The sequence below is a fragment of the Marmota flaviventris genome, chromosome 9 (genome assembly GCF_047511675.1).
Source record: "Marmota flaviventris isolate mMarFla1 chromosome 9, mMarFla1.hap1, whole genome shotgun sequence".
Taxonomy (NCBI): Eukaryota; Metazoa; Chordata; class Mammalia; order Rodentia; family Sciuridae; genus Marmota; species Marmota flaviventris.
The window spans coordinates 43,440,339-43,465,775 of record NC_092506.1 but is presented as its reverse complement, the minus strand read 5'-3'; the positions used below and the strand labels follow the sequence as shown (position 1 = coordinate 43,465,775).

Below are 25,437 nucleotides of genomic sequence, written 5' to 3'. Positions count from 1 at the left end.
AAATAAGTGGAGACTACTGTAGCCACCACCCCAGTAGCCCCTGACCCCATGAAGGTGAGCGAATGGCACTTCCCTCCCCCATGTCTGTACTAACGAAGTGTACTAAGGACTGTCCCGCGCTGCACTTTCCTGTAATTAACTAAACATTAACATCCGCAGAAATGGCTATTCTGAGTTTAATATATTCCCAAAGCACTTCCAGTGCAACTCAGCACTTTTAGCACGTAAGGTATGGAGATAAGTTAACTGGAATCCACTGGCCAGGAACGCTAGTTTTCTCTCATCAGAGCCTGCAGACAGAGAGGCAGACAGAGAGGTAGCTGAGCGTGGAGCTGGTGGAGCATCCTGTCACTGACACTGAGTTTTCTGAGTACAGTTTCCATACTAGAGTCTACACCGTTGCCAGAGAAGTGGGTGCAGGTGGGGGCTGACAATAAGAGTTGCATATTAGTAATTAAATTCCAGTGTTGCTCTCTGAATGACCTTGGCCTGAGTGAGTGGGAAAAGGCCTCATGACTCACCATTGCAAGTCCCTTTGAATTTTTAAATTTTTACTTCTTAGCATTTCTAGCCAAAATGTTCTTCTATACAGTTTCAGACAGCTAGAGAACCCTCTGTGACCTTCTAAACAAAATATCTGCAGGCAGACTGCTTTGCCAGGGTTTCCGCTTCATGGTTGGCTCACAGTCCTCACTGAGTTGGATTAAGTCCTGAATTTTGGAGCTTCCAGGGGTGTTAGTATCATGTGACCTAGAAAGATACAGCAAAGAGGTCCATTTGCAGAACCCAGCTAGTGGAATTACAGTCGCCAAGAGAGAACTTCATCCTTATAGTATTCCTATAGGAATTGCAGAGAGTCCTGCAAACATAATGTCTTCTAGTGATCATCAGTGGGAACAGAGAGCATTTAATTTTTCCAGTTCACAAGTCACTGTCAATAGTTATTTCCTTCTGGATCACTACGCATCAGGTGAGGTTGGCTAACCAGGGGTTATTATCCATCTTACAGCTGAGAAACCAAGACTCACACATCACTTATTTGAGGCCACAGGCAAGTGGTGAATGGGGTCAGGTCATCTCAGCAAGACTGGGGCTCTTTTCTCTGCTATTTTGCTTGACTGCCAGCTGCTCCCTCCCCTCCACCCACACCATCCCTCTCCTAACTGTTGTTGTGAGCATGTGAGATAATTAAAAACCCAACAGAATGGAATGTTCTATCAGTTTTTCTTTAATCAATGTGATTTGTTAGCCCCTGTGGACATAGATGCAAAAGAAGTAGATTATTTTTTTGGCCATCTTCCCAGAGTTTGAGTTTTCTGAATTGAGCATGTTTTCCTTTTAATAAGAAAAGTAATGTTATTAAAAATCAAAAAAGAAGAAAAGAAAAAATATTTTGTCTTAAATAAGTTCTAAGATCTAGCAAGGAAACAAACTTGACTTTAAAAATAATAATAAAACAGAAATAGCTAAAATTGAATATAAGCGAGTATAGAATACGTCATTATATATGTTGTGTCCTGAACCTTTGGTGCTCTGAGCCAGGTGGTGAATTGCTGAAGGCTTCCTGGAAGAGGTGAGTTCCCAAGGTTTGAAAAGGCAGAGATGGCAGACAGGAGGTGGGAGGGGATTCTAGGCAAGCGATGTGTGATCCACTTGCTGTACAAGGTGTGCACTTAGCAGGAGGCTCCAGACTCCAGAGAGGAGATTTTTATCTTACCCATTGCAATTTTAACAGTGGAGCAGGGAAGGGTTTTGAGGCTGTTGAATTCAATGTAAGTTATGCCTGGCATTGAAACACATAGGACTATTACTCCCCCTCTCAGACATTGGTGGAGTTATGGGGCAATCTAAGTCCTCAGCTGAACAGGGTCAGAAAAGATCCACTTGTTTTTCACCTGCCTACATTTCCTTACCCTTAGGACTCCAGACCACACCTCTTTCTTATTGGCTGCATTGGAGTTAGTGGCAAGACGAAGTGGGATGTGCTCGATGGGGTGGTTAGACGGCTGTTCAAAGTAAGTGTGGCAAGAAGGTAGCTATGGCAGTGTGCCTGGCACAGGGACCTGGGCTCGGGGAGGAAAAGGGAGGCCCCATCCTTAACTTGGCCATTTATCCAGCCTGGCCCCACTCCACATCCTTACATTGCTGGGACCTGACCCCTGGCTGTCCAGGGAATGGAAGGGCTATGGTAAGTGCAGACTGGTGGTTGGTAAAACTCTATTCATCTGCCTTTGGCAATGACTGGTCAGGTGGTGAGCATCATTTGTGCAGTGATTTGATCCTTTTATGGCAAACTGCTCATGTCTGAATTCTTTTTTTACCTGAGAATTGCCTTATTAAATATGCTCTGGAATACTTGATCTGTGGCTAGGATGAGATACCATTTCCACCTGTTACTTAAAGGGGTTGGGTCTGATTTGCCCATCAGATTCCTATGCCAATGCTTCAGAGTTTTTGATTTGTGCTGCAAATGGCAGGGACATCTGATTGAAGGCCAGCTTCAAGGATGTTGGCAAGTCACTTTTTTGTTCCTGTCAATTATCACTGGACTGGGTGTTTGCCACAGGGGAAGTAGCTTTCAAGCCCTTTTTTTCTGTTGTCCTGAAGTAAATCAACAGCCATCAGTATTGTGTTAGTCCTATCCCTTCAGTAGTAATATGTTGTCTGTGTCAGAAACCATGCCAAGCCCTTTATTCCCATTTAAGGTTAGAAGGGTGAGGCTTATTAGGCCAGAGCATCTTCCTAAGGCCATGGATCTAGAACTGGACCAATGGTCTAGTCAGTTGTTCTGATTTCCACATCTGACTTAATTAGTAGACCATTGTTTCTTTGTAGCATCTAGACTCAGGTGGCTTCAAACAGAGAAAATTCTGTTCTTATTTTCTTTTCCCCCATTTTTTTAATTGGTACATTATAGTTGTACATATTGATGGGCTTTATAATTACATATTTGTATATACACACAATACAACAATACAATTTGGCCAATATCACTCCCCAGCAGAGAATTCTTTTCTTTGATCAAAGATTGTCCCCCATCTTGCAAGCCAGTCTGTGGAAGTGTGATCCAGCAAGAGACATGAGTGGCTTAGGACAGGCAAATTCACCTACCCCAAACAAAACCTTACCTCTACTATAGAGTAGGCATCATCCTTGGGTAGAAAGCAGCAGTGTGGGCTCAGGAGGAAAGGTGAGTACTGGAGGCTCTTTCCTGGGACTCAGCTCAGCCATTTTGTGGCCACCCCAGCCCATGGCCTGAGTTCCACATTCACTGACCTAAATCCTATTGGTCACCTACAAGGAAACACTTCAAATTAAACACACATTCTGCTTTTCAAAACTTCATGGCTGGTTTGGTTTTTTTTTTTTGTTTTTTCCCTAGGTTTTATTTATCCTCTTTGTTATCAGCCTGGTCTTCACACTAGGCAACTGGAGGGGTTGGTGAAGAGATTTCCTGTCAGAATTACTTTGGCATGAATTTCCCAGCACGATCACAGGCCCTGATACCTTTGAGACTTCAGCTGGACTTAGGAAGAGCAATTCAGCCTTTCTGTGCTTCGTTCCTCCAGACTAAACATTCACAGTGTTGTGAGGGGTCTGATTTCTTTCCCCAACCCCTAACCAAATAAATTTGTATTTTAAGAGGCCTGTGATACGAGGGCATTGTCCCCATAGAGTCACCTCTTCTAGTTCTCATTCCACAGCCCAATTTCAACTCAGTCATCATCTGAGAAAGAAGAGGGGATGACCGTTAAATCACCCAATGAAAGCATGAGTCACAGGCAGATTTTAGCCATCTCTGATGGGGTCTATTTTTTTTTTCTCCAGGAATACATCATTCACGTCGACCCTGTGAGCCAGCTAGGGCTGAATTCAGACAGTGTTCTCGGCTACAGCATTGGGGAAATCCAGCGGAGCAGCACTTCCGAGACCCCAGAGCTCCTTCCCTGTGGCTACCTGGTGGGAGAGAACACCACCATCTCTGTGACGGTCAAAGGTAATGGGGCCCATTGCAGAGATTGGAGTTTTCAAGAATCGCATCTGAATTTTGTGACGGTGTGAGAAATCATGGCCACGGTTTTGTTTGAGCACACGTATGTGGGTGGTTGCTCATTTCGTTCTTTTCTTCGGCCACAATTAGTCTTACCTAAGCAAGTTGAATAGTCTGGCTTTTTCAACCACCATCGGAAACAAATCATTTTAGTTTATTGCTGAAATTATATATCAAAAGATCTCATTAGCTGTATGACTCTAAGGTGATAGAATCTTAATAACCCCATTGAAGTGGCGCCTGGCCAATAGCAGTGAAGGACTCTTGCCAGCAAGCTTTGGATGTGATCCCATTCTACAGAAACCACCATGTGCCATAGGCTGCAGGGCGGTCGCTCTGAGCATCCTGATGAACTGTGAAACTCTTGCCCACGCCTGATGCTGCTACAGCTTCCGATGCCTCATCACCCAGAGATGTTAAGCCCCAGGCCAAGTGTGTTCCATTGAACTTGGCTCCAAAGTTCTTCATGGGTTCATAAAAAATTTCACAGCCAAATAAATCTAGGAAACCTCAGTGTTATTCCCACTTGAGTTTGGGGACTGAGGGCAGAAGGACATCAGTCCATTGAAGATCTTTTAGTTAGTAAAAAGCCTGTTTAGACAGCCACAGTGGTATACACACATAATCTCAGCTACTTAGGAGGCTGGGGCAGGTGTTTAGCCTGCAACTTGACCAGAACCCATTTCAAAATAAAAAGTCCAGCGTGTAGCTCAGTGGTATAGCATGCGTTAGTCATTTCTGTGGATGGGAAGAGAGGAAGTTTATAGTCCAATCTTTTCCAAATTTAAAACTTATTTATTTCTGTATTCCATGAACCACATAATTAGTAGACTCTGATAAGCCCTGTACAAGGCCTATCTTTCACTCGCGGCATGTCTTACTTCCCCGAAAGGCACTAATCTCTGCTGTCAATTCAACATTATAATTTTGTAGTAGTTTCATACAAGTTTTATTTTCTAGTAAGTATTTTCTCCAAAAGCACCCCAACATTCCCCACTAGCAGGAAACCAAATCCACCTCTGCTAGAGACAAGTGGTGCATTGCTGCTTAGGCCTCAATCTAGCCTCACTGGTAAGGGCAATTCCATATTGTACCTTGAACTACAAGTGACAGAAACCAACGCAAAAGTAGCTATAGCATAAAAGGGAATGTATAAATTCAGATACCTGGGAAATTCAGGGTTATGCCTCAGGCACAGCTGGATCTAGATACTCAGTGTCCTCAGGACCAGGCCTGCCTCTGCGTGGTTCATCACTGATTGCTTTTGTTTAGCTGTCTGCACATGGTTGATGAAATGGCCCCTGGTGACTTTTATTCTTCTTTCTAGCATAGGAACCTAAAGGAAAGAGACGTCTTTGGAAGTGTAACAGAAAATGTCTAGGGCTAAACTCTGGCTCTCCATAAGTTAAATATCCAACACTGAGTCAATCATTATGATAAGGGTGAAGCTTTGGTCCACCCCAGTTACAAGCCTACCCTTTTGGGGGGACAGAGGGATGAATGAACTCCACTTGAACCACCTGGAATGAGTTGAGCTCCCTATGAGAAAGATTTTTTTAAAAAAAAATTTGTGGCACTAGGACTTGAATCCAGCATCCCTGGTCCTTTTTATTCTATATTTTGAGATGGGGTTTTACCCATGTTGCTGAACCTGGAGAACCTTGGCCTCCTGAGTTGCTAGGATTGCAGGTATGTGCCATCATGCCTGGACTGTGAGAAAGAATTCTTGTAAAGAGAAACAAGAAGAGATGCCAGGCACACCAACACAATAACTGTCCATGACAAGAACCCTCTCAGAAGAGCCTGTCTGTCCTCAGCATCTTGTCTTTTACCCGTGCTGCCAGGCATTCTCACTTGGAGTGGTACGAGGGGAAGGGGGTGTGACTTGGCATATTCTGAAGTGAGTGTGTCTGCAAGATAGTCACTGCCTGTGTGTTTTACTGCAGAAGAACAAAACAGCAACATATATGCAGAAAGTGTTTGAGTGATATTTTCCTGTTATTATTGTTTTTTTTTTTTAATTGTCACTATTATTTAATTTGGACTAAAGGCTCTACCCACACACATCGAGGTTTGAGCCAGTGTAAGCTGTCTTGAGCTCAGTAGGAGGAGGATCTTAGGCCTGTCCCTAGCAGATAGGCATTTGGGGACCTTCATCTTGGTCATTCTGGAGCAGCCGTTGCTTCAGGAGGTTACTCCTGGTTGGGGGAGGATTAGAAACGAGCATATAAACGCATTAGGGGTGTCTGCTTAGTGAGTAATTATGTGCAAGGATGATGCCATTATAAAACAAAATAAATTCCCTTCAGTTTACTTTTTCACTTACATATGCTGGTTTCCTTGGGGAATTTTTAAACAGAATCACATTAGACTCTGACTGGCTAACTTCAGGTGGATCTTTTCTTGGGGATGATATCATGAAATATTAAAGCCAACTTTCCCGGTTAATAAAGTTGTCCCAGAAAGCCAAGGGGAAAGATCAGTTCCAGCTTGTCATTGGGGATCAGGGTGCTCAGATGCAGGTTTCTGCGCAGGTAGGCTGGTATTCACATTCCAAAATCCATTGGCCCCACCTTGCATTGTTCCTTGTTTTCATGATAAAAATGCTGAGGCCTTCATGCTAAATCCATCTGTGGGTGGCAGTGGTGACAGGCAGGAGAGGGCAGCAGGGAGAGGCAACTCTAAGGATATGGCAGACACAGGTGGAGGAGACTCGGGTGTAACTTGGGCAGATAGGCCAGCAGAGCCTGGAGTCTCAGCACCGCAGAGGACAGATGACTGAGGGCCCAGATATTAAGGTCAAGTCTGAAGGTGGGAAAGTCAGCCAAGATGGGAGCCAGAAGCACAAGGTGCTATTGAACAGGGAGGTGACTTCCCAGGGCAGCAGCAGTGTCCTGTGAGCTCCTGGTACATCTGGGTGAGCAGCAGTCTCAGGTGAGTGGGCTGCCAAGGAAAGGGATCACATCAGGTCTCCGAAAGCACAGAACATTACCCTTCCTACAGGCTTCTCTTCTCTCAAATGCAGGGCTCGCAGAAAACAGCCTGGACTCCTTGGTGTTTGAGTCCCTGATCCCCAAGCCCATCCTGCAGCGCTACGTCTCCCTGCTCACAGAGCACCGGCGGATCATTCTCTCTGGCCCCAGTGGCACCGGGAAAACCTACCTGGCCAACCGGCTGTCGGAGTATGTGGTGCTTCGAGAGGGACGGGAATTGACCGACGGGGTCATCGCCACCTTTAATGTGGACCATAAGTCCAGCAAGGTGAGGAGGTCATTCTGAACCTGCTGCATTTGAGGTCCTTTCAGAACTGATGATACCACCAGCTTCCTGAGGAGGAAAGAGGGCAGAATGAGGCGGGCCAAATGGGGCTGGCAGAAGGGAAGCCTCTGACTCGGGTCCTGCCAGGCAGAGGCTCCCTGTATGGGTTGAGTCGATCCCATTCACTTCTGATCCTCAGTGCTAGCAGTTCTCAAGATTGCCCCAGATAACATACCAGGTTGGTTCACCAAGAATTTATCATGAGCCTACTATGTGATATTGTTTTTCCAAAATAAAACCTTTTGTGGGAAAACTACAGTAACACCAGTAACAATAATAAATAACTGCGCACATTTATGGACTGCTCGCCCCATGAACAGACTCTTCCTCCTCACAGTAATACCTTCAAGGGAGTGGTTGTCACTGTCCCCATGTTACAGAGGAGGGAACAGAAGCTTAAGGCAGATTCATCTTGTGCCTGAGACCACTCAGATGGTACTAAATAGTGGAACTTGAGCTCAAGTTGAAGTGCCAGGTTCTTGAGCCCTGTGGGCAGCAAATACACTCCTTCCCACTCCATAGAGAGCAATGGGAACCTGTGTGGAAGGAGTCCGACCTAATCCCAGGGAAGGGCTGTGAAGGGCTTTCTCAGACCTGTCCTTTAGTTCATGCAGTGATGGATTGCTCACTCTGGCTGCCCTGTTGCAAAAGGGCCAGAGAATCAAAGATGAATCAGAAATGGCTCCCCTGCCTTATGACCACTTGGTATGCTTAAAGACACAGAGCCCTAGACCTCATGCTTTCCTAAGTGACCAGGTTGTGCGGGCCCAGGAAATCTGGGCCTTCCCATTCTTAAGTTCCCCAAGTGATTTCAGTATAAGGACAGGACAAAAGAAAGTGAAGCCTTCTGTGTGAATTAGAGAAGGAAGGCCCTCCAGCAGGTACCTGGGGAGCAAGCCCAGGCTGGGTTTCAGCTCTCACTTCCCCTCCCCTGGGCGGGGCCCTCTTGGTACACAGCATGCTGCAGGGCTGAGGGCTCTGAATCTCAGAAGCCAGGAGCCCTGTTCTTGACAGGTGCCTGAGGTCAAAAACATGAGAAGAAGTGGGGCTGCAAGAACTAGTAAAATGTTGAGCTTTTTCTACTGCCAGCAAACCCCATTTAACTTGAAAGGGAGACCAGGTCTGGGTATGTGCTTGTAGGAGGTAGAAGAAAGTCACCCTGCTGAGCTAGGCCAGCATCTAGGACAGGCTATTGTGGCGGAGACACTGGGTTAGGCACCTGAGTCTGAGCCCACCCCACACCTTACCCTGGTGAAGTCTCGGGCGAGCTACCTGACTGACCTGTCTCATCACAGTACCTGCCTAATGGGGTTATTGGGCTACTGGATCTCATGTCTGCCTCAAGGGATACCAGCTATTGTGATGATAATGTTATCAGGCAGCCATTCTGGGTTCTCTAGGGCATCCTTACCTCACCATCTTCCCCTGCCAGCCTTTCCCCATCACACCAACACACTCTCTCTTCCTTTCCTGAGGCATGCCCTACCCTAGGCTCACTGGGCTGCAGTTCCGATCCCAGCAGTGCCAATGCCCCACCCCTTCTTCAGGGTTTAGTTCAAAGCCTGAGCCCTCTACAGGGCCTTCCAGGATCCCCCATGCTTGTAGATTGTCCTCCCTTGTGCTGCTCATTGGGTCAGCCATAGCACTGATCAATATCCTCCCGTGTGTGGCTGGGCCTCTGCAGCACTGATGGACCCAAGGCTTCTGTGTGTACAGCTCTTCTGGTGTACTTTGCTCACCCCCTGGCCACCCGGCATCCCCTGATGCCCGGTAGCAGATGGCTGCTCAGAATGTGTTCACCAGGGTGGGAGAGGGGCTTCCGCCTGCGCTGGCCTGGGTAAATGAGGCCCTGAGCATGCACAGCCATTCACCAGCTTGCTTTCCTCTGCGTTCCGGATCTCTATAGGAATTGCGGCAGTACCTGTCCAACCTTGCCGATCAATGCAACAGTGAGAACAATGCTGTGGACATGCCCCTCGTCATCATCCTGGATAACCTGCATCACGTCAGCTCTCTGGGCGAGATCTTCAATGGGCTGCTCAACTGCAAGTACCACAAATGGTAAAGGCCTGTTCTGGACCCCAGCATCCCTGAGCGAGTGTGCTGCTGTCTGCAGGTGGCCCAGGCCAACATGGCAGTGAGGCGATGTGTGCACATTGGGCAGGGAGGGGAGGTAGCTAGCCCATCCATGTCCTGGATGCACAGATGCCACAGGCTCCCATGAGCCCCTCATTCTCCAGCTGGCCTAGCTCACAAGCTTTCTCTTTCTGTTTCCCCACAGCCCTTACATCATTGGCACAATGAACCAGGCTACCTCTTCTACTCCCAACCTGCAGCTGCACCATAACTTCAGGTAAGTCATTACTTCCCTTGTCCAGTTGGACGATGAAGTCACAAGGAAGGAAAGCAAGCCCACGTGAGGCAGGAGCCTTTTTTGGGTGTCTGTTATGCTGAGCATCTTGTTAAGTAGTTTCCCCAACTTAATTCATTTAATTCTTACTTTGGCCTCAAGTGTTTACATTTGTCATTCTTAGTTCACAAATGGGCAAACTGAGGCTCAGAGAATTTAATGACTCACATGAAATCATGTAGCTGGTCAGTGGCAGAGCTGAAGCTTCAACCTGGTTTGTTTCTCTGACCCTCAACCTGCTGGAGTAGTGTCCAGGAAGCAGCTGTGCAGGGGCTGTTGGCCCTTGGCCACTCCTGTGGGTTACCAGAGATGCCTCCCTTTGTCCCAAGTGAGCATTGGCAATGACAATCAAAGTTACGAATGACCCCACATAGCTGGGTCTGTGGTCCTTCACGGTCCTGCGTGAATTCCTGGTCGCTCGTCTCCCCCTCCCTGTTTGCCCCAGCACTCCTCGGACTCTCTCCCAGCCAGGGTATAGGGACTGTTTGACTCTGTATGTGGGGTTGTGTGGCTGCTTACCTCAGCATCGCTCAGCACCCTTCCCGCTGCCTGTACCTCCTCTGACTCGGCCTCACCCACCTGGGCCCTTAGATGAGGGTAAAAATTTGTCTCCTGGACTGGGACCCCCGGTTCATCTTTGAGAGAGACCTATTAAAAGTGGTCTGGACTGTAACTATCAGAAAAATGTCAGCTACTCCAGGTCACCAAGAACAGGCTGCCCTCATTTTGTCATCCTGTCTGTGCTTTCTCTTGACTGTCCCTTGAGCCCATCCTCCCACCCACCCTAAGCCCCAGCACTGCTGCCTGTCCCAGCACAATGCTGCGGTCTCTTTCTAACCAGCATGCCTGCTGCCTGGCCCCCTGCAGGCCACCTTCTGCACCATGGCAGCCGGGGTGAGCCTTCCAGAATGCTCATCTGACCTCAGGCCTGGACTTAAAGTCTTTCAGTGGCTCCCCGTGGCCTTCAGAATGAGATCTCCTTAATAGGGCAGGTCAAGCCTAAAACCAGGCTTTACTGAGCCTCTGGCAGCAATTCGGAACATCCCAGGCCTTTCCCATGCCTCTGCAAAGGCTGCCTCATGCTCCCCACCTCCCACCTTGACACCCGCTCCTGCCTTTCCTCGTGTTGCTGCCCCATCATCCCTTCCGTCCCAGCCCTTCCCTGATTCCTTGGGCTTCATCATGTCTCAGTTCTTCATTTGCTTGTCCACCTCCTCCCATCCCAGACTGCAAACTGCTGAAGGCCAGGGGCCATGTCAGAGACATTGTTAGTGCTCCATAACTTCATGCAGAGCCTGGCACCGAGCACAAGGGGCAGTCTCTCACAGTGGCTAGAGCTCAGACTGCCTTGGTTCGGATCTTAGATCTTCTATTAACTAGCTCTTGGATCCTGGACAAGTTATATAACTCAGCTTTGCTATCTATAAAATACGCATGGCAATAATACTTATTTTGTAGGGTTGCCATTTATGGTGAATTCACATGTGCACTGTGGAGAAGTGTTCCATGGTCTTATTTTAGTATCCGTCTATACACTTCCCATTCCTAATAAGCTTTTGATCTTGGGATTGGCCATCGTTTTACTCACTCTCATCACTGTTGATCCTGATTTCCCCTAGGTGGGTGCTTTGTGCCAACCATACGGAGCCCGTGAAGGGTTTCCTTGGCCGGTTCCTGAGGAGGAAGCTCATGGAAACGGAGATCAGTGGGCGGGTGCGGAATGTGGAGCTGGTGAAAATCATTGACTGGATTCCTAAGGTCTGGCATCACCTCAACCGCTTCCTGGAGGCTCACAGCTCCTCAGACGTCACCATCGGTAGGTGGGAGGCTGGGCACAGGGTGCAAGCTGGCTGGCAGGCACTGCTCCGGGCCCTGGGGGTCCTCTGGCTCCTGGCCCGGGCAGCACTCCACAGGATGTTGGGCAACACTGTCCTTCAGGATAAGGAAGTGAGCAGAGGGGCAATTGCAGACGGAGATAGACCCCAGACCCCAGTGATCAGCAGAGGAGAACTGTGTCCTACCCAGGCTGGTGGAGAAACGGCCAGCTCAGTAAAGAGCCCCCACCCCAAGTCTTCCCAGGCTGAGACTACTCTTTGGGATTGGCTTTGCTTTACTTTTAAGTCTTAACAGCATTTTTGCAGCTTAGGGATTTAGAACAGAGGAGAGAAGACCACCAATCATCTGCCACCCCGACATCATCATCTCAATGTGAGGCTATTTCTTCTGGCCTTGTCCATGTTCACTGGGGGTGCAATCACAGTGTGCATATAGGCTGTCCCCCCCACACACACTATTGCCATGGGCCTTCTGTGTTGCTCTTCCATCTTAAAAATTATTTTTAAAAGCTGAAAAATAATCAAATGCAGGTGTTCCATTGTTTATTCAACCATTTCTGTCTCTTGGACATGCAGTGTTCTTCCATTCTTTAAAATCAATATTAATAATACCAGAGAACATCTTCTCCATAAAGCCCCTCCTCTCCTCGTCCTTGACGGGTGCAGGAGGGAGTCAGCCAACAGCTGGTACTTCTGCCATCAGCCCAGCCAAGGCTCAAAAAACCCCACATCTGCTCTGAGGGGTGCTTGCTCTGATATATTTTCAATGTGGTCCCCAGGCCCCCGGCTCTTCCTGTCATGCCCCATCGATGTGGACGGCTCACGGGTGTGGTTCACCGACCTGTGGAACTACTCCATTATCCCCTATCTCCTGGAAGCAGTGAGAGAAGGACTCCAGGTGAGCAGCACACCACTTTCTCCCCCTCAGAGTTGAGGAGGACTATCCTGGCGACCCGATGAGTTGGTCTTATCTTTTCCTTTAAGAATCTGACTGACATGAGGTGACCAGCCCTCACCTGTGTAGCCATAAGTCTAGCACAAGGTAGAAATGATTGGTTGTAAGTCCTGGTCCAGCCACTTACTGGCTGTGTGACCCCAGGCAAGTCATTTACCCTCTCTGTGCCTTTGTGCCCTCATCCATAGGAGAGAATGATAATAGTATTTTTGTCACAAAGAGTTTATGCAAAGATTAAATGGAATCATGGCCATAAAGTGTTCAGCATGGTTAGTGCACAAGGAGAGGAATTGTACATGTATGCAGCACTTCACAGTTTGCCAAGTATTCTCATATCTGCAAGCCCTGGATTAGTACTGAGATTTTTTTTTTTTTTTTTTTTTTTTTTTGTCTCTGGTTGAAGGATCTGGAATTTGAGTCTATGCCTTCTGAGCTAAATTCCAGGCCGCCGAGCTCTTAGGCCCCAAGGTACTTACTATCTGGCATCAGGATAAGGCTACAAGTCCCTCCTGCCCAGTAGCAGTTAGAAAGCACAAACTCTTTACTGCTCTCTCAGTGCAGGGCTTAAGTGGGAGCATACTATTTCATTGCAGCTTGGGGTGGTTTGTTTGCTGAGCCTAGAGGCAGCCTGAACAATTCCGGGGCTCCCAGCACCCAAAGTGAGTATTTAGCAGGGATCCGCACAGCTGACTCATCCAACAGCCAGCTCTTCCCCAGGGCATCTTTGCTTCCTAGGCACCTGGCAGGGGAGATAGAAGATATAAGACAGTGCTGCAGGCTGTGGAGGCCTGGGGAGCAGTGTGTCCCCCTATGCATGTGTGTGACAGTATAAGTTAGTAGTTCCCGCCAGTGTTTGTCCTTTGTGTACATTTGGGTAAACTTGGGGGGGTATTCGACTGCTTTATATGAAATACCATGTAGCAGCAGCAAAAGCTCAGAGGTACTTGGGACAAAAAGAACTTGGAGAAGAAGCTCTTGTGCTGCTTGTGACTGGTATTTGATTGAACTGGAACGCGTGTGCTGCACAGTCAAGCCACCGTGCTGAGATATAAGTACCCTGTGAAGGCAGAGAGAAGCAAGAAAGTGGGCAGGCTTTGGCCAGCCCCAATTCATTGGCTAAGTGCTCTGTCAAATATTGCTTTCATAAAAGGAAGCATGACAATCTCAGATCTTTGCCGTGGAATCTCCCTAGGTAGATTTGCCATCTTGGGTAGATTGGCCATAATTGAGTCTCTTATCAGATGGGTTTGTTAGTTCCACAAACCCAAACAGCCACCCCATGACTCCTATCAGTCCATGGAAATGCTTCCTGCTGACTGGGTTTCTGCAGTCTGTTTTAGAAACCTCTCTCCTCTGTTCCTGAGCAGTGGCTTCCAGGGACCGCAGTATATGTGATTCCTTGCAAAACCCAAATTGCAGCAGGGGGTGGGGCAACCTCGGCTTCCGTTTCCACCTCTCCTCTAAGTTCTCCTGCTTGTTGCTTCTTTACATCCAATGTATCTTCTGAGGAGAGGAGTGACAGCAGAATCCTCTGAAGAGCTCAGCAAATTCTGTGGAGTAAAGGCTTCCCTTGCCCAAGAAGGCATGAACTGCAGGGGAGCCCATCTCCACTCCAGCCTTGAGCTGCGCAACAGCAGGCCCCTTATTAGTTACCAGCAGTTGGTGATGTCAAGGCCCTTCTTTGGGCCTAAACTTAAAAGAAGGCTTTTGGGGCACGGCTGTGGAGGTGGGCTCAGGACTCCCCTTCTATTCTAGGCAAGATTGCTAGTGGGGTATATTCTAGAGGAGCACTGGGTCTCTTTCCTACCAAAAGCAAGTGAGGCCACAGGTAGAAGGGACTTAGAGATAGCTGCAGAACTACCTGTCCAACAGCCACATCAGTGTTTATAGCAGCACAATTCTCAGTAGCTAAACTGTGGAGCCAACCTAGATGCCCTTCAGTGGATGAATGGATTAAAAAATGTGGTATAAACACAATGGAATTTTACTGAGCAATTAAAGAGAATAAAATCATGGCATTTGCAGGTAAATGGATGGCATTGGAGAAGATAATGCTAAGTGAAGTCAGCCAATTCCAAAAAAACAAATGCTGAATGTTTTCTCTGATATAAGGAGGCTGACTCATAGTGGGGTAGGGAGGGGGAACATGGGAGGAATAGATGAATTCTAGATAGGGCAGAAGGGATGGGAGGGAAAGGAAGGGAGCAGGAGATTAGCAAAGATGGTGGAATTTGATGGACATCATTATCCAAAGTACATGAATGAAGACACGAATTGGGTGTCAACCTACTTTATATACAAACAGATATGAAAAATTGTGGTATATATGTGTAATAAGAATTGTAATAAAAAAAAAATAGTTCCTTGTAAGGCTGGAAAAGTCATCATTTTCTTGGGCGGTGAGGTCACATGAAGGCCAGTCCTCCAAGAGTATAAGGAGCAGTGAAGGGAGGCAGCCAGAGTTAGCAGTCTACCAGCTGCCTCAAAAGCAAGCCCCCCGCCCATGTCCTAAACCAGGGGCCTCTTTATCATGCTGAATCCAGGGTACCTTATAGAAACTGCTAATTCACAAGGGAAATTGCTGTGTTCTTTGTGCCTCTGGTTTTGAAGGAAAGCTTGCTGATATTCACGAGAGCCTGCTTATAGACAAACCAAGGCTTGCAGAAGTTCCCAAATCTCACCAAACTCACTCAGTGGGGTGTGATAGAGTAAGCACTGGAGCAAGGACTGTCTGAATTCTTGTACACATCCTGCATGGGCGAGGGAAAGGGTTCCCATTAGGAGGGAGGGGCTGACTGAGGAATAAAAGCTAAGAAAATAGTACTAGAAAATAACCACAGGACACCAGATATATGGTTTCAGAGCTAGGGCAGCAACAGGCCAATTGACCAGAGGGATGCAGCTTCTAATGAAGAAAGGAGCGCCCGCCCTTTTATTTATGTCAGAACAGATCAAAAGGATTTGATAGAAAGTTCTTTGCAAAAACAGGATAGAGGTGGGGGCAGGTAGGCTGCTCCGTTTTTAACAGGTCATGTCCACCTCGGGTACTGTGAGGGACCTTTTGGCTGAGCTGGGTGAGAGTTCACATGTACTAGGGTGTCCCAAAATCAGCAGGGGTGCTACTGGAAGTTCCCAGATACCAGATCTTCACACTCAGTGGTTTCCATGCCATTCTAGTCCATGCACATTTCACGGTTGGCTTCCTACACTGAATATTCTGGATATTTCCACGCTTTTTCAGGCTGTCCTGGGCATCCTGTATCTCTACCAGGAAGCTTCAGATAGCTCATGAGCAAAGTGTTATGTTTTATATAGCAGAGTTCTGTATGCAATTTTATTTGACGAAAGGATTCCATTATCTTAAAAAATAATTGTAGCAGGGCACAGTGGAGCACGCCTGTAATCCAAGTGGCTTGAGAGGCTAAGGCAAGAGAATCATGAGTTCAAAGCCAACCTCAGCAAAAGCAAGGCACTGAGCAACTCAATGAGACCCTGTCTCTAAATAAAATATAAAATAGGCCTGGGGGTATGGCTCAGTGGTCAAGTGCCTGGTACTCAGTGGTCAAGTATCCCTGGTACCCACCAAAAAATAATAATTGTAAGTTCCCCTCTTCTTGGTGTCCTCTGAGCCCATGTGTGCTGGGCATTATACAGAGTCATTTGCTCTTCATGTAACCCAGCCTCATGGCCAGGAAGTGGCTAAGGTTATAAACTGAGAGGTGGAGTCCATAGAATAGGTTCTGATGGGGTTGCCACACACTGTGAGCCAGGAAAGAGAGCTGCACATGGTGGCAGGATTAGTGGCAGTGGGGTCAGGAGGAAACTGTTCCTGCTGTAACTGGACCTCACCATCCCCTTACAGACAGCCCCACTAACAGGCACATCCATGCCAGGAGATAATGTGGTATCGCCCCCTAGTGGACACCAGTGCCCCCATGTGCTTCTAGGAGCCCTATGCATCCTACAGGGCCAGAGGAGCCCGGGTTTTACTTGACACTGTCTTAGCTCCCTGTTCCCATTCTTTCTGACCCAGTGGGGATACCAGGCTCCTTCCCTGCCTTGGGGAAGGTGATTGTTCTGTCTCTCTGTCTGTCCAACTGTCTCTGCCACTGCCCTTAGGGCTCTGCAGTGGAGCGAGGAGCTTTATGATAGTTCCTTTGCTTGCCACAGTACTCATTCAGCCATTCATCACCTGGACTTGAACATGTCCAGCAGTAAGTAGGGAGGCTTATAAAAATATTTTCTTTTCTTACAGATGATATTAGCTGCACCTAATGTGCATTTGTCTTATGACTCAGCCCCAGTCCTGTTCCCCTTTGGATCAGTCACTGGAGATACTTGCCAAAGTACTCTACAGTTTATAGAGCAACTCAAGAGACTCAGTGCCCAGGGCAGGACAGGTGCCAGAGGGACCCGTGGAGGGGCAAGCATGGGGCTGTTTGTCAATTGCCACGCCTGCTGTGAGACCCTGGGCCATTGCCTGTTTGGGGGCCTCAGCTTCCCCATCTGTCAATTGCAAGTTGAGTTAGAAGACTTTTCAGTCTGGTTTCTTTGAGGCCCAGGAGTTCCTCAAACCACTCAGTGGGGGCGGGGGGTGGTCAGGAATAAAGAGCAAATATATGAAAATTGCTGGGCCAGATGACCTCTAGGACTTCCTGATCTGTATCCTTTGAGATTCTGCAGCTTTGAGCATCTCCTCCTGTGGCCAAGGGAGAAGACAGAGCAGTAGCTATCAGAAAAGAGAGGCCAGTTTAGCCTCACACATGTGAAGTGTAGCTTGGGACAGTTCCATTAGGGAGTTCTTGGATGGAGAAATTTCTAGAAACTGCAGGATGTTTCTAATCTGGAACAGCCACCTTGGGCTGTAAATATCCCTAACTGCTTCTGTTTTCTCTTTTGTCCTGTCACGTATGTGTATGCACACGTACCCCTTCCCATAATCCCCTCCTACTCAGACTATGAATTGCCTAAAGACTAAATTCCCAAGCTTGAGACTCAACCTTGCTCCAGGTTGAGGAAGACATAGCAACAGACAGAGCACTAGACGGGAGGTGCCTACAGCACAGACATTATGTCTAGACAGCAGTGAGGTCATAGGAGGCTCTAGGTACTCTGAGTACAGAAAGAGGCAACACTAACACAGAGGTGAGCCTGTCCAAGATGGGACAGAGCTGTGGCATCTTGGACAGAAGTCTAGGGTGGCTCAAGTGATGGTGGGAGTGGGCCTTGCTAGAGGGAACCATGAGCCCTGCTCAGGCTGATGTGCTAACATCTGCTGCACAGCTCAGTCTCACTTCAGGTCTGTCTAGGCACATGGCTCTTGCTGATGCACAGGAGTTCAAAGCAGAATCAGTCAGTTGAGGTGGAAAGGGAATGACCCAGACAAGGGAACTGAGTCCCAGGTTCAGTTCCATCACCTCTCTATGACCTTCTATGATTGGCTCTGCTCTTTAGGCCCCAATTTCCCCAGCTGGTAAATGGGGTGGGGCTGGGTGGCCCAGCACCTTCCAGCAAAGCAGCCTATGACTCAGTTGTGGGTTTTTGAGTTCACAGCCCAACTCTGTTCTGCTCTCAGCACCTGGCTGGCTGAGTACCTCTTTCCAACTGCACATTCAGTGACATGTTGCTAGTTTGAAATTGGCCCCCTGGTGGGAGTATTTATACCATGGAAACAGGCAAATACTGCAAATCAGGCTGTTTTTCTCCCTAGTGCCAGTTTTCCAAGTTGGACCAACAAGGCCTAGAGGTGAGAGTTGCCCAGTGAGTCAGCAGCACAGCTGAGAATAAGCACTAGTCAGACTGATTCCAATGCCTGTGCTCTTGACCACTAGGTCCTGCTACCTCAAGCTACTCACATCTTAGATAGCTTCCCTAGTTTGGAATTCTGGGAGTGGGATAATGCTGGGTGTGGGAGTTTTTTTCAGAAAGCTGTGGAATTGGGATTGCCAGTGAGGTCTCAGCCCCTGTCCAGACTGATCCTTCTTTGCCTATTTCCAGCTCTATGGAAGGCGTGCCCCCTGGGAGGATCCTGCCAAGTGGGTGATGGACACCTACCCATGGGCAGCCAGCCCACAGCAACATGAATGGCCTCCCCTGCTGCAGCTACGGCCTGAGGATGTCGGCTTTGACGGCTACTCCATGCCTCGCGAAGGGTCCACAAGCAAGCAGGTGCCCCCCAGTGATGCTGAAGGAGACCCCCTGGTGCGTTTCAGCTCCCTGCAGCTCAGAATTCAGAGCATTTAGCTTATGGTGGGCGTAATTCAAAGCACCCTGGAAATGTGAAGGCAACTAGGCCTGGCCTTGCTGTAGAGGGCTGGGCCTACCCCAAGATTAGGGACAGTTTTGCCAACATTTTGTTCTATGGTTTTAGGTTTTCATTAAAGCCTTTAACCCTCCTGAAACTTTTTTAGCATAAAGTAAAATGTTAAGAGTTTGATTTCTTCCCCCCCCCCCACTAAATGACCCTACACCTATTGTCACTACTGTACTGTTCTCACTCTGATTTGAGATGCCACCATTATCACGTATTATCTTATTCCTCTGATGTCTCCCACTAAAAACTGAGCAGAGGAAGAGCATGCTAAGGACCCAGAAACTAAGCCAAACAATGAGGAGCCTAGACAGGGGAGGTTTGAGGACAGGAAGGATTCACAGAGGGCACAGGGGCCTGAACATGGGTCCCCTGGCTGATGAGATGATCTTTGAGCATTGTATTTACTCTTGTCATTGCTGAAGTCTTTCAGAAGTACCTAGACCAGTGATGGTAACACCTCTAAACAATTCTGGATTCTTTACCAATGTAGGGCTCATGCATGGTTTCACTGCTAAATTAGACCTAGCCAACCAAAAGCCCTTTATATCAAGGAGGAAGCAAACATATCAAAACCTCCCACAGTTAAATGACTATTGTTAAGCCTAAAATTTAGCTCCAAGCTTTTCTGGCAGCAATGGCAAAAAGAAAAACACAGCAGAGATTATTACTTGCATTACCTAATGAAAGAAAATCATGAGTTACAACAGGATTAAAAGACAACTGATTCACTGTGCTGTCCTTACTGCCCATTTGACTTGCCAGATAAAATAAAAATAGTAATAATAGGGTTAGGGCCATACCTTGGTGGTAGAGTGGTTGCCTAGCATGCACAAAGATCCCAGTCCTGAAAAAACATATATATGATAATAATGATAGTTATTTGTGTTGTCTGCCATCCATGTCTACAATGTAGGGGTGATCCCATTGATTTAAACAGGAACTGTATTTAAAGGAGTCGGTGTTTGTTGTTTCTATGTATAACCTAGTTAAACAATGGCTTTCTGAAGGAAACAAGCATACTTGAACAGCCATTTGTAACGTAACCACTGCCGAAGGCCAAGGTCATAGTGGTATTTTTGAGGTGTTAAACGCCTGGCATCTTAACCAAAAAATAGGATTTAGGGTCAGAGGCAGTGGCACATACCTGTAATCCCAGCAACTCAGGAGGCTGAGGCAGGAAGATTGCAAGTATGAGGCTAGCCTTAGCAACTTAGTGAGAGCCTGTCTCAAAAGTTAAAGGGTTGGGGAGAGGCATATAGCTCAGTGGTAGAGCTCTTGCCTCGAATGTGCGAGGTGCAATCCCTCGTATATGTATATACCACCCTCCCCCACACACACACACACAAGCACTCACAATTTAGGCTATCTAGAGAAAATAATGGCTAGCCCACCCCCAGTTTTTCTTAGCTGGGGACATTTGTATCACCGACTGAACTCAGGAGGCTCCTAGGTAAGACCTGGGTTTCTCAGAACAGTCATGCAGAATCCTATCTCCAACCCCGGGACCTTGGGAGCTGTGTCAGTCCAGCCACCACCACTTACCAAAGTATAATATACCTGGTATTTCTCCCCAGTCCCATTCTTACTGCCCAGGCTGTGGGTCTCTGTGATGATAGCTTTCCTGCTTCCTCGTGCTCTCCCTCATGAGACTGAGAACTCCGTAAGCATGAACTAACTTACTTTTATTCCAGAACCAAACACCATGGTAACACCAGGAATGTTTGACAAATGAGTAGCGAATCCCAGTGCCACTGGCTGGCTGTTGTGACAGCTCCACCTCTCCTCTGGTTATAGCTCTGCAGACAGACACCAACTGATGGTGCCAGTGGCCTGGCTCCCCAGGGAAGCTGCACAGCATCCTGAGAGGGAACTGGCTTTCACCCAGCACACCTGGCCTTAACCCAGAGATGCCCTGTCTCCTAACTTACTCGCTCTATGAAGTATAGAGCACATAAATTATAGTTATAAGTAAAATAAAAGTTTCTGATTCCCCAGGGGTCAATAGAATGTAGAGCAGGGAGAATTTATGAGATAAAGCAGGGAGGATATATAAGCTCCTCCCCTTCGTTTGGGTAAAGATGCAACAGATCAAATCCGTGATCACTTGCTGCATGCCTGGCTAGCCCATTCCTAAGGGGTTCATACATGTGTCATTCCTTGCTTTGGCCCTCTGAGGTAGGTGCTGCTGTACCTGCCACAGCAGATGGATGAGGGAGGGGTGGCTCAGGCACTTAATATTATTGCCTCAAGGTTCCTGCAGCATGCTCCATGCCTCCACTATCTGAGGCTCTGCTCATAGCTGGCCTTGCCCCTGTGCCCTGCAGAGGGGTGGCTGGAGCACAGCTGGTTCCAGGCTAACTTTATCCAGAGTTCAGAATAGGCTTTCGGTCCCGTCAGAGGGAGTGGGATGGGGCATGCATTTTAGATGTCAGTGATGTTACTGTGCATTTCAAAAGCAAGGGTACTGGAATGGCATCTTGGCCCTGGCTATGTGCTATGCCTGGTAAGGCATGCCTCTCCCAAATAAAAATATATAAACGTGATCTTATAGAGGACCTTGTATTTTGTTTTCATTGCTCTGCATACTCTACATACTCAATGGGTACCATAACATTATAGAGCAGGTGCTGTTATTACACACATCTGACCAATAAAGAAATAGGCACCAAAAGGTTAAGTAACTTACCCAAGGTCATGTAGCTAGTCAGGGCAGAAGCTGGGAGTTGAACGTGGAAGCCTGGCCCAGACTCCATGCTCTTGTCCACTGCTTCTGTTGTGAACTGCAGTCAGGGTGAGTCTGGAGAAGATGGCCTGAGCTTCCAAGAGGCCGGGTGGGCAGCTGACTAGGCCAACAGCTGCTCACACCTCTCTGCTGTCTCCCCAGATGAACATGTTGATGAGGCTGCAGGAGGCAGCCAACTACTCCAGTCCACAGAGCTACGACAGTGACTCCAACAGCAACAGCCATCACGATGACATCCTGGACTCGTCCTTGGAGTCCACTCTGTGACAGGGGTCCAGCCTGGAGCCTGCTCTCCTCCTCATCCCATCCTCCTGCATCCTTCATGTCATCCTGAAGATAACTTCCTGAGCCAGCCCCCCCAGCCGCAGCTGTGAGCTGCAGAAATACTGAGACCCTTCGACCCTCAGCCTCGACCTGGGTGCAAGCATCCCAGGCCAGCCGCCTGGGATCACTTCCTTCCATGGTGAGAACTGCACTACCTTCTGTCGTACTCTAATTCTTGTTTTGCCTTGTTGCTGTGACCTCCCTAAGACACTGAAGATGCTTCTCGGGAAAGGATTGTCACCGTTGAAATGAAAAGTTTTCAGAAGAACCCACTGGAAGCTCTGAAACCAAACAGCATCCTGCCACGAGCTGCCCAGAGACAGAAGAGACTGGAACAAAGTTGGAAATATAGATAGCACGGCTTCTTCTCAGCATAGGCCCTCCAGAGTGGGTCTCGCCACCCGTGCCACAGCCGCACCCACCTGCCCTCCCATCCAGCCCGCCACAGAAGAACTAACTGGTGCTAAATGGGGCACTTACTTTGGTCACCCTCAAAACACTGCAGAGCTCTGGCATAGGGAACCCTTAGGAGAAAACGCGTGCTTTTCTGTTTTTAAATGGTGCTCTCCTTCCCTGAGAGGTATTTTGCCTGTTCCAATTCAGCCCTCCACTTTGGGTCCATCAGCCCCCGATTGTCTGCAAGAGTGAGTGAGGGAGCGAGAATGCGAACCAGCAGGTGTGGCTGTAAATGCAGAACCGCATGTGTCTGTTTCCTTTCCGATATCTAATGAATCAGGTTTGTTGGTTTTTTGTTCTGTTTTGTTTTGTTTCCTGCAAACACTGTGTATACGTGAGAATTGCTCTATTTTGGAGAACGGGCAACCCCTCTAAAATGAGGATGAATCTCTCCCTTTCCGACTCATTCCTTTTGAAGATTTTTCTCCCTCCCTCTGGGTCAGAATCAATCCTTTGGTGACAGGACAAGCCACGGGGGTTGAGTTTTGGTTGGTCCCGCTGGGTTTGGGTTTTTAGTTGTCCATCTTCACAGTTCCACACGCTCCCCTCCTCCTGCTGCAGCTGGTGGTACCGTGTCCTTGAAGATGGACGAGGACCGGTCCTCCTCGTGTGGGGCGAGCCTTGGACCTTGCCTTCCCTTTTCGTCTTTGAGGGTTGAAGATGTGCTTCAACGCCTCGAGCACCCAGCCCCAGCCCAGCTGGGGTGGGGAGGTCACCTCACAGAAGACTTGCACTTTCCTCAGAACCAACTTGGTGCGGCTCAGCCAGGGCGGGGCGGCCACTGCCTCCCAGGAGCCCAGCCCCAGCCGTGCCTGACCTCTCGGTGCTGCCCTTCCCAAAGTGATGCCTTACTGGGTTTGTACTAACCGAGTTCATTCACCTGAGTGTCGTGTCGTGCCTGCCTGGGGTTTTTGTTTGGTTTTGATTTCCCCATCAAAGCAAACAGGGCTATGAAGTCATGTGTTCGTTAGGAGAACTCAACTCGCTGTGACTTTTCTCATCTAAAAGACTCATCTGTGTGGATGCTTGACCATGGGAAAAAGAAAATAAAAATCATCCATTTTTTAGGTTCATTGTCAGTCTCCAGCTGACAACCTGGCTGGACGGTGCTCTGCTCCTGCAGGAAAAGGCAGGAGTTCCCACCAGTCCACACAGCGTTGCTGGCACACGCCCTGAGAAACCCAGCCTGCCACCTCTTTGGCGCACTGGGATTTTCTTTGAGTGTAGTGTGTCTTTCAGGTTTTTTTGGTTTGTTTGTTCTATTGAAGAAAATCTTTATCAGGCCTCAGCGAGGGCATCCTTGTTAATGATCAGGGTTTTTATTCCATCTTTTGCATTTCTCTTTCCGAAGGTTTGTTTTTTTTTAGTTTCTTGACCCGAAACTGCTCACATCACTTGGAATGACACCATCTTCTTCCTCTTTGAAAGGACTGTGCCCCACTAACTGGTGAATAGAAAACCTTTCAACTCTGTGCTTCAGTCCCAGTTAAACTCAGACTCTGTTCTGCTCAGCCTTCGTTAGTCATCTGGGTGTTAGTGTGTCTTGTTGTTTTTTGTTTGGGGTAAGATTTTGAATCCCTATGTTTAGCCTGTGTCCAGGGGGCCAAACCCTCAGCCTTCCTGTAAACCTGAAGGGTGGCCCTTCTCAGACGATTTATCTCCCAGCAATGACCTTACACTCTCATACTGTGAATTTGGGAGGAGGTTAACTTGACCTTCTCGTGGGCAGTTTTCCCAGTCACCCTGTGAGTAGACACCTGCCAATACTGTTTGAAACATTTTTGTCTTCAGTGACACCTCTCTTTTTCTTTTTGCCCCCTTGTCCTAGACTTCCCTCCCACTGGGTCCAGGCTCAAAACCAAGACCTCTGTGCCTGGTGCTGCCTGATGAGTGAGCAGTGATTCCACGTAGCAAACCCTTGTGTGATTCACAACTCAGTGTCCTTCCTAACATTGTGGGAAGCAGGGTTGTCTAATATGCACCGTTCTTATTTTGGCCATATTTTTACATCAGTGTCACTCACCTTTGACAAAGTGACTTTGTACTCATTTAGGGCTCTGTCTAAAATGCTTCCATTTTGCCTTTTTCTACAGTTAGGCTAATTTTGAAATGTATGAAATTCTATGCAACAATTTATGTTGAGTTACCAATGGAAGCCAAAAGTTTTCTTCCCAAACTGCCAAGAATTATACAGGCCATAAATGAGATGGGAATAAACCTTTTAATTTAAGGTTGGGAATGGGGTGGGGTGGGACAAGGAACAAGACTTGCCTAGACTCTTGTCTTATCTTGGGGACATTTTAAATTTTATTGTTTAATGCTTAAACTTCAAAATTCTGTGTATTCAAATTTGATTGTGGTGAAATCTATTTCAAAAGGAAAAAATAATAATCCAACTTTGTGGATATTCAACGGAAGGTTTGCTGTTTTGACCTAATTGTTTCCAGTGGAGCAGTTTATGAAATATGTTCTATAAGATGTACATTTTTTCATTGTAACATAGAAATTGTAAATAATTGATTAAAGTGCTGCATTTTGATGAATTTTTTCTAGCCATTTTTAAAGAGAAAACTAGGAATTGAGTATTTTGTGTACGGTATGTTTCCACCCTCCCTTCCCTCCTCCTTCCCCCCTCCCTATTTAATTTTCATTTGTCATGAGGTTTTTGGATTTGCCAATGATCTGCTGGAGATCATGCCCCACGTCATAGAGAATAAAGCTGATGATTGTACCAGTCTTAAATTATTCATGATTCAATAAAATTGATGCTTATTTATTCAGATTAGTGGTTTGGCTCATCTGTGTTACAGCAAGATCTCCTTGGAGTTCAACTTCATGCCAAGAGCAAGTCGATCTTCTCTGGAGGCAGCAAACACAGGGAAAATCCAAAACATTGATTTGCAAGCCCATCTTTGCCAGGATGTAATCATCATACCATCTCTTTTCAATGAAGTTATCACAGCTCACTTGGCACTTGTTAGAAATGCAGAGTTCAAATCCTGTCAGTCCTTATGAATAAGGAGGATCTTGTA

General features: G+C 47.5%; 1 protein-coding gene across 3 annotated transcripts in view; it reads left to right on the top strand.

Annotated features, from left to right (window-relative positions):
- Nav2 (neuron navigator 2) overlaps nucleotides 1-25,185 on the top strand; it is a 378,669-nt gene extending 353,484 nt beyond the window's left edge. For all 3 annotated transcript variants that reach the window (XM_027936586.3, XM_071616336.1, XM_027936588.3), the window contains 9 exons: nucleotides 1,920-2,015; nucleotides 3,829-3,997; nucleotides 7,077-7,312; nucleotides 9,276-9,430; nucleotides 9,651-9,722; nucleotides 11,399-11,595; nucleotides 12,394-12,512; nucleotides 18,567-18,770; nucleotides 21,767-25,185. In XM_027936586.3, the coding sequence (XP_027792387.2) occupies nucleotides 1,920-2,015; nucleotides 3,829-3,997; nucleotides 7,077-7,312; nucleotides 9,276-9,430; nucleotides 9,651-9,722; nucleotides 11,399-11,595; nucleotides 12,394-12,512; nucleotides 18,567-18,770; nucleotides 21,767-21,892 (1,374 nt within the window). In that variant the 3' untranslated portion in view covers nucleotides 21,893-25,185. The remainder of the gene's footprint in view (nucleotides 1-1,919; nucleotides 2,016-3,828; nucleotides 3,998-7,076; nucleotides 7,313-9,275; nucleotides 9,431-9,650; nucleotides 9,723-11,398; nucleotides 11,596-12,393; nucleotides 12,513-18,566; nucleotides 18,771-21,766) is intronic.
- The last annotated feature ends 252 nt before the right edge of the window (nucleotides 25,186-25,437 follow it).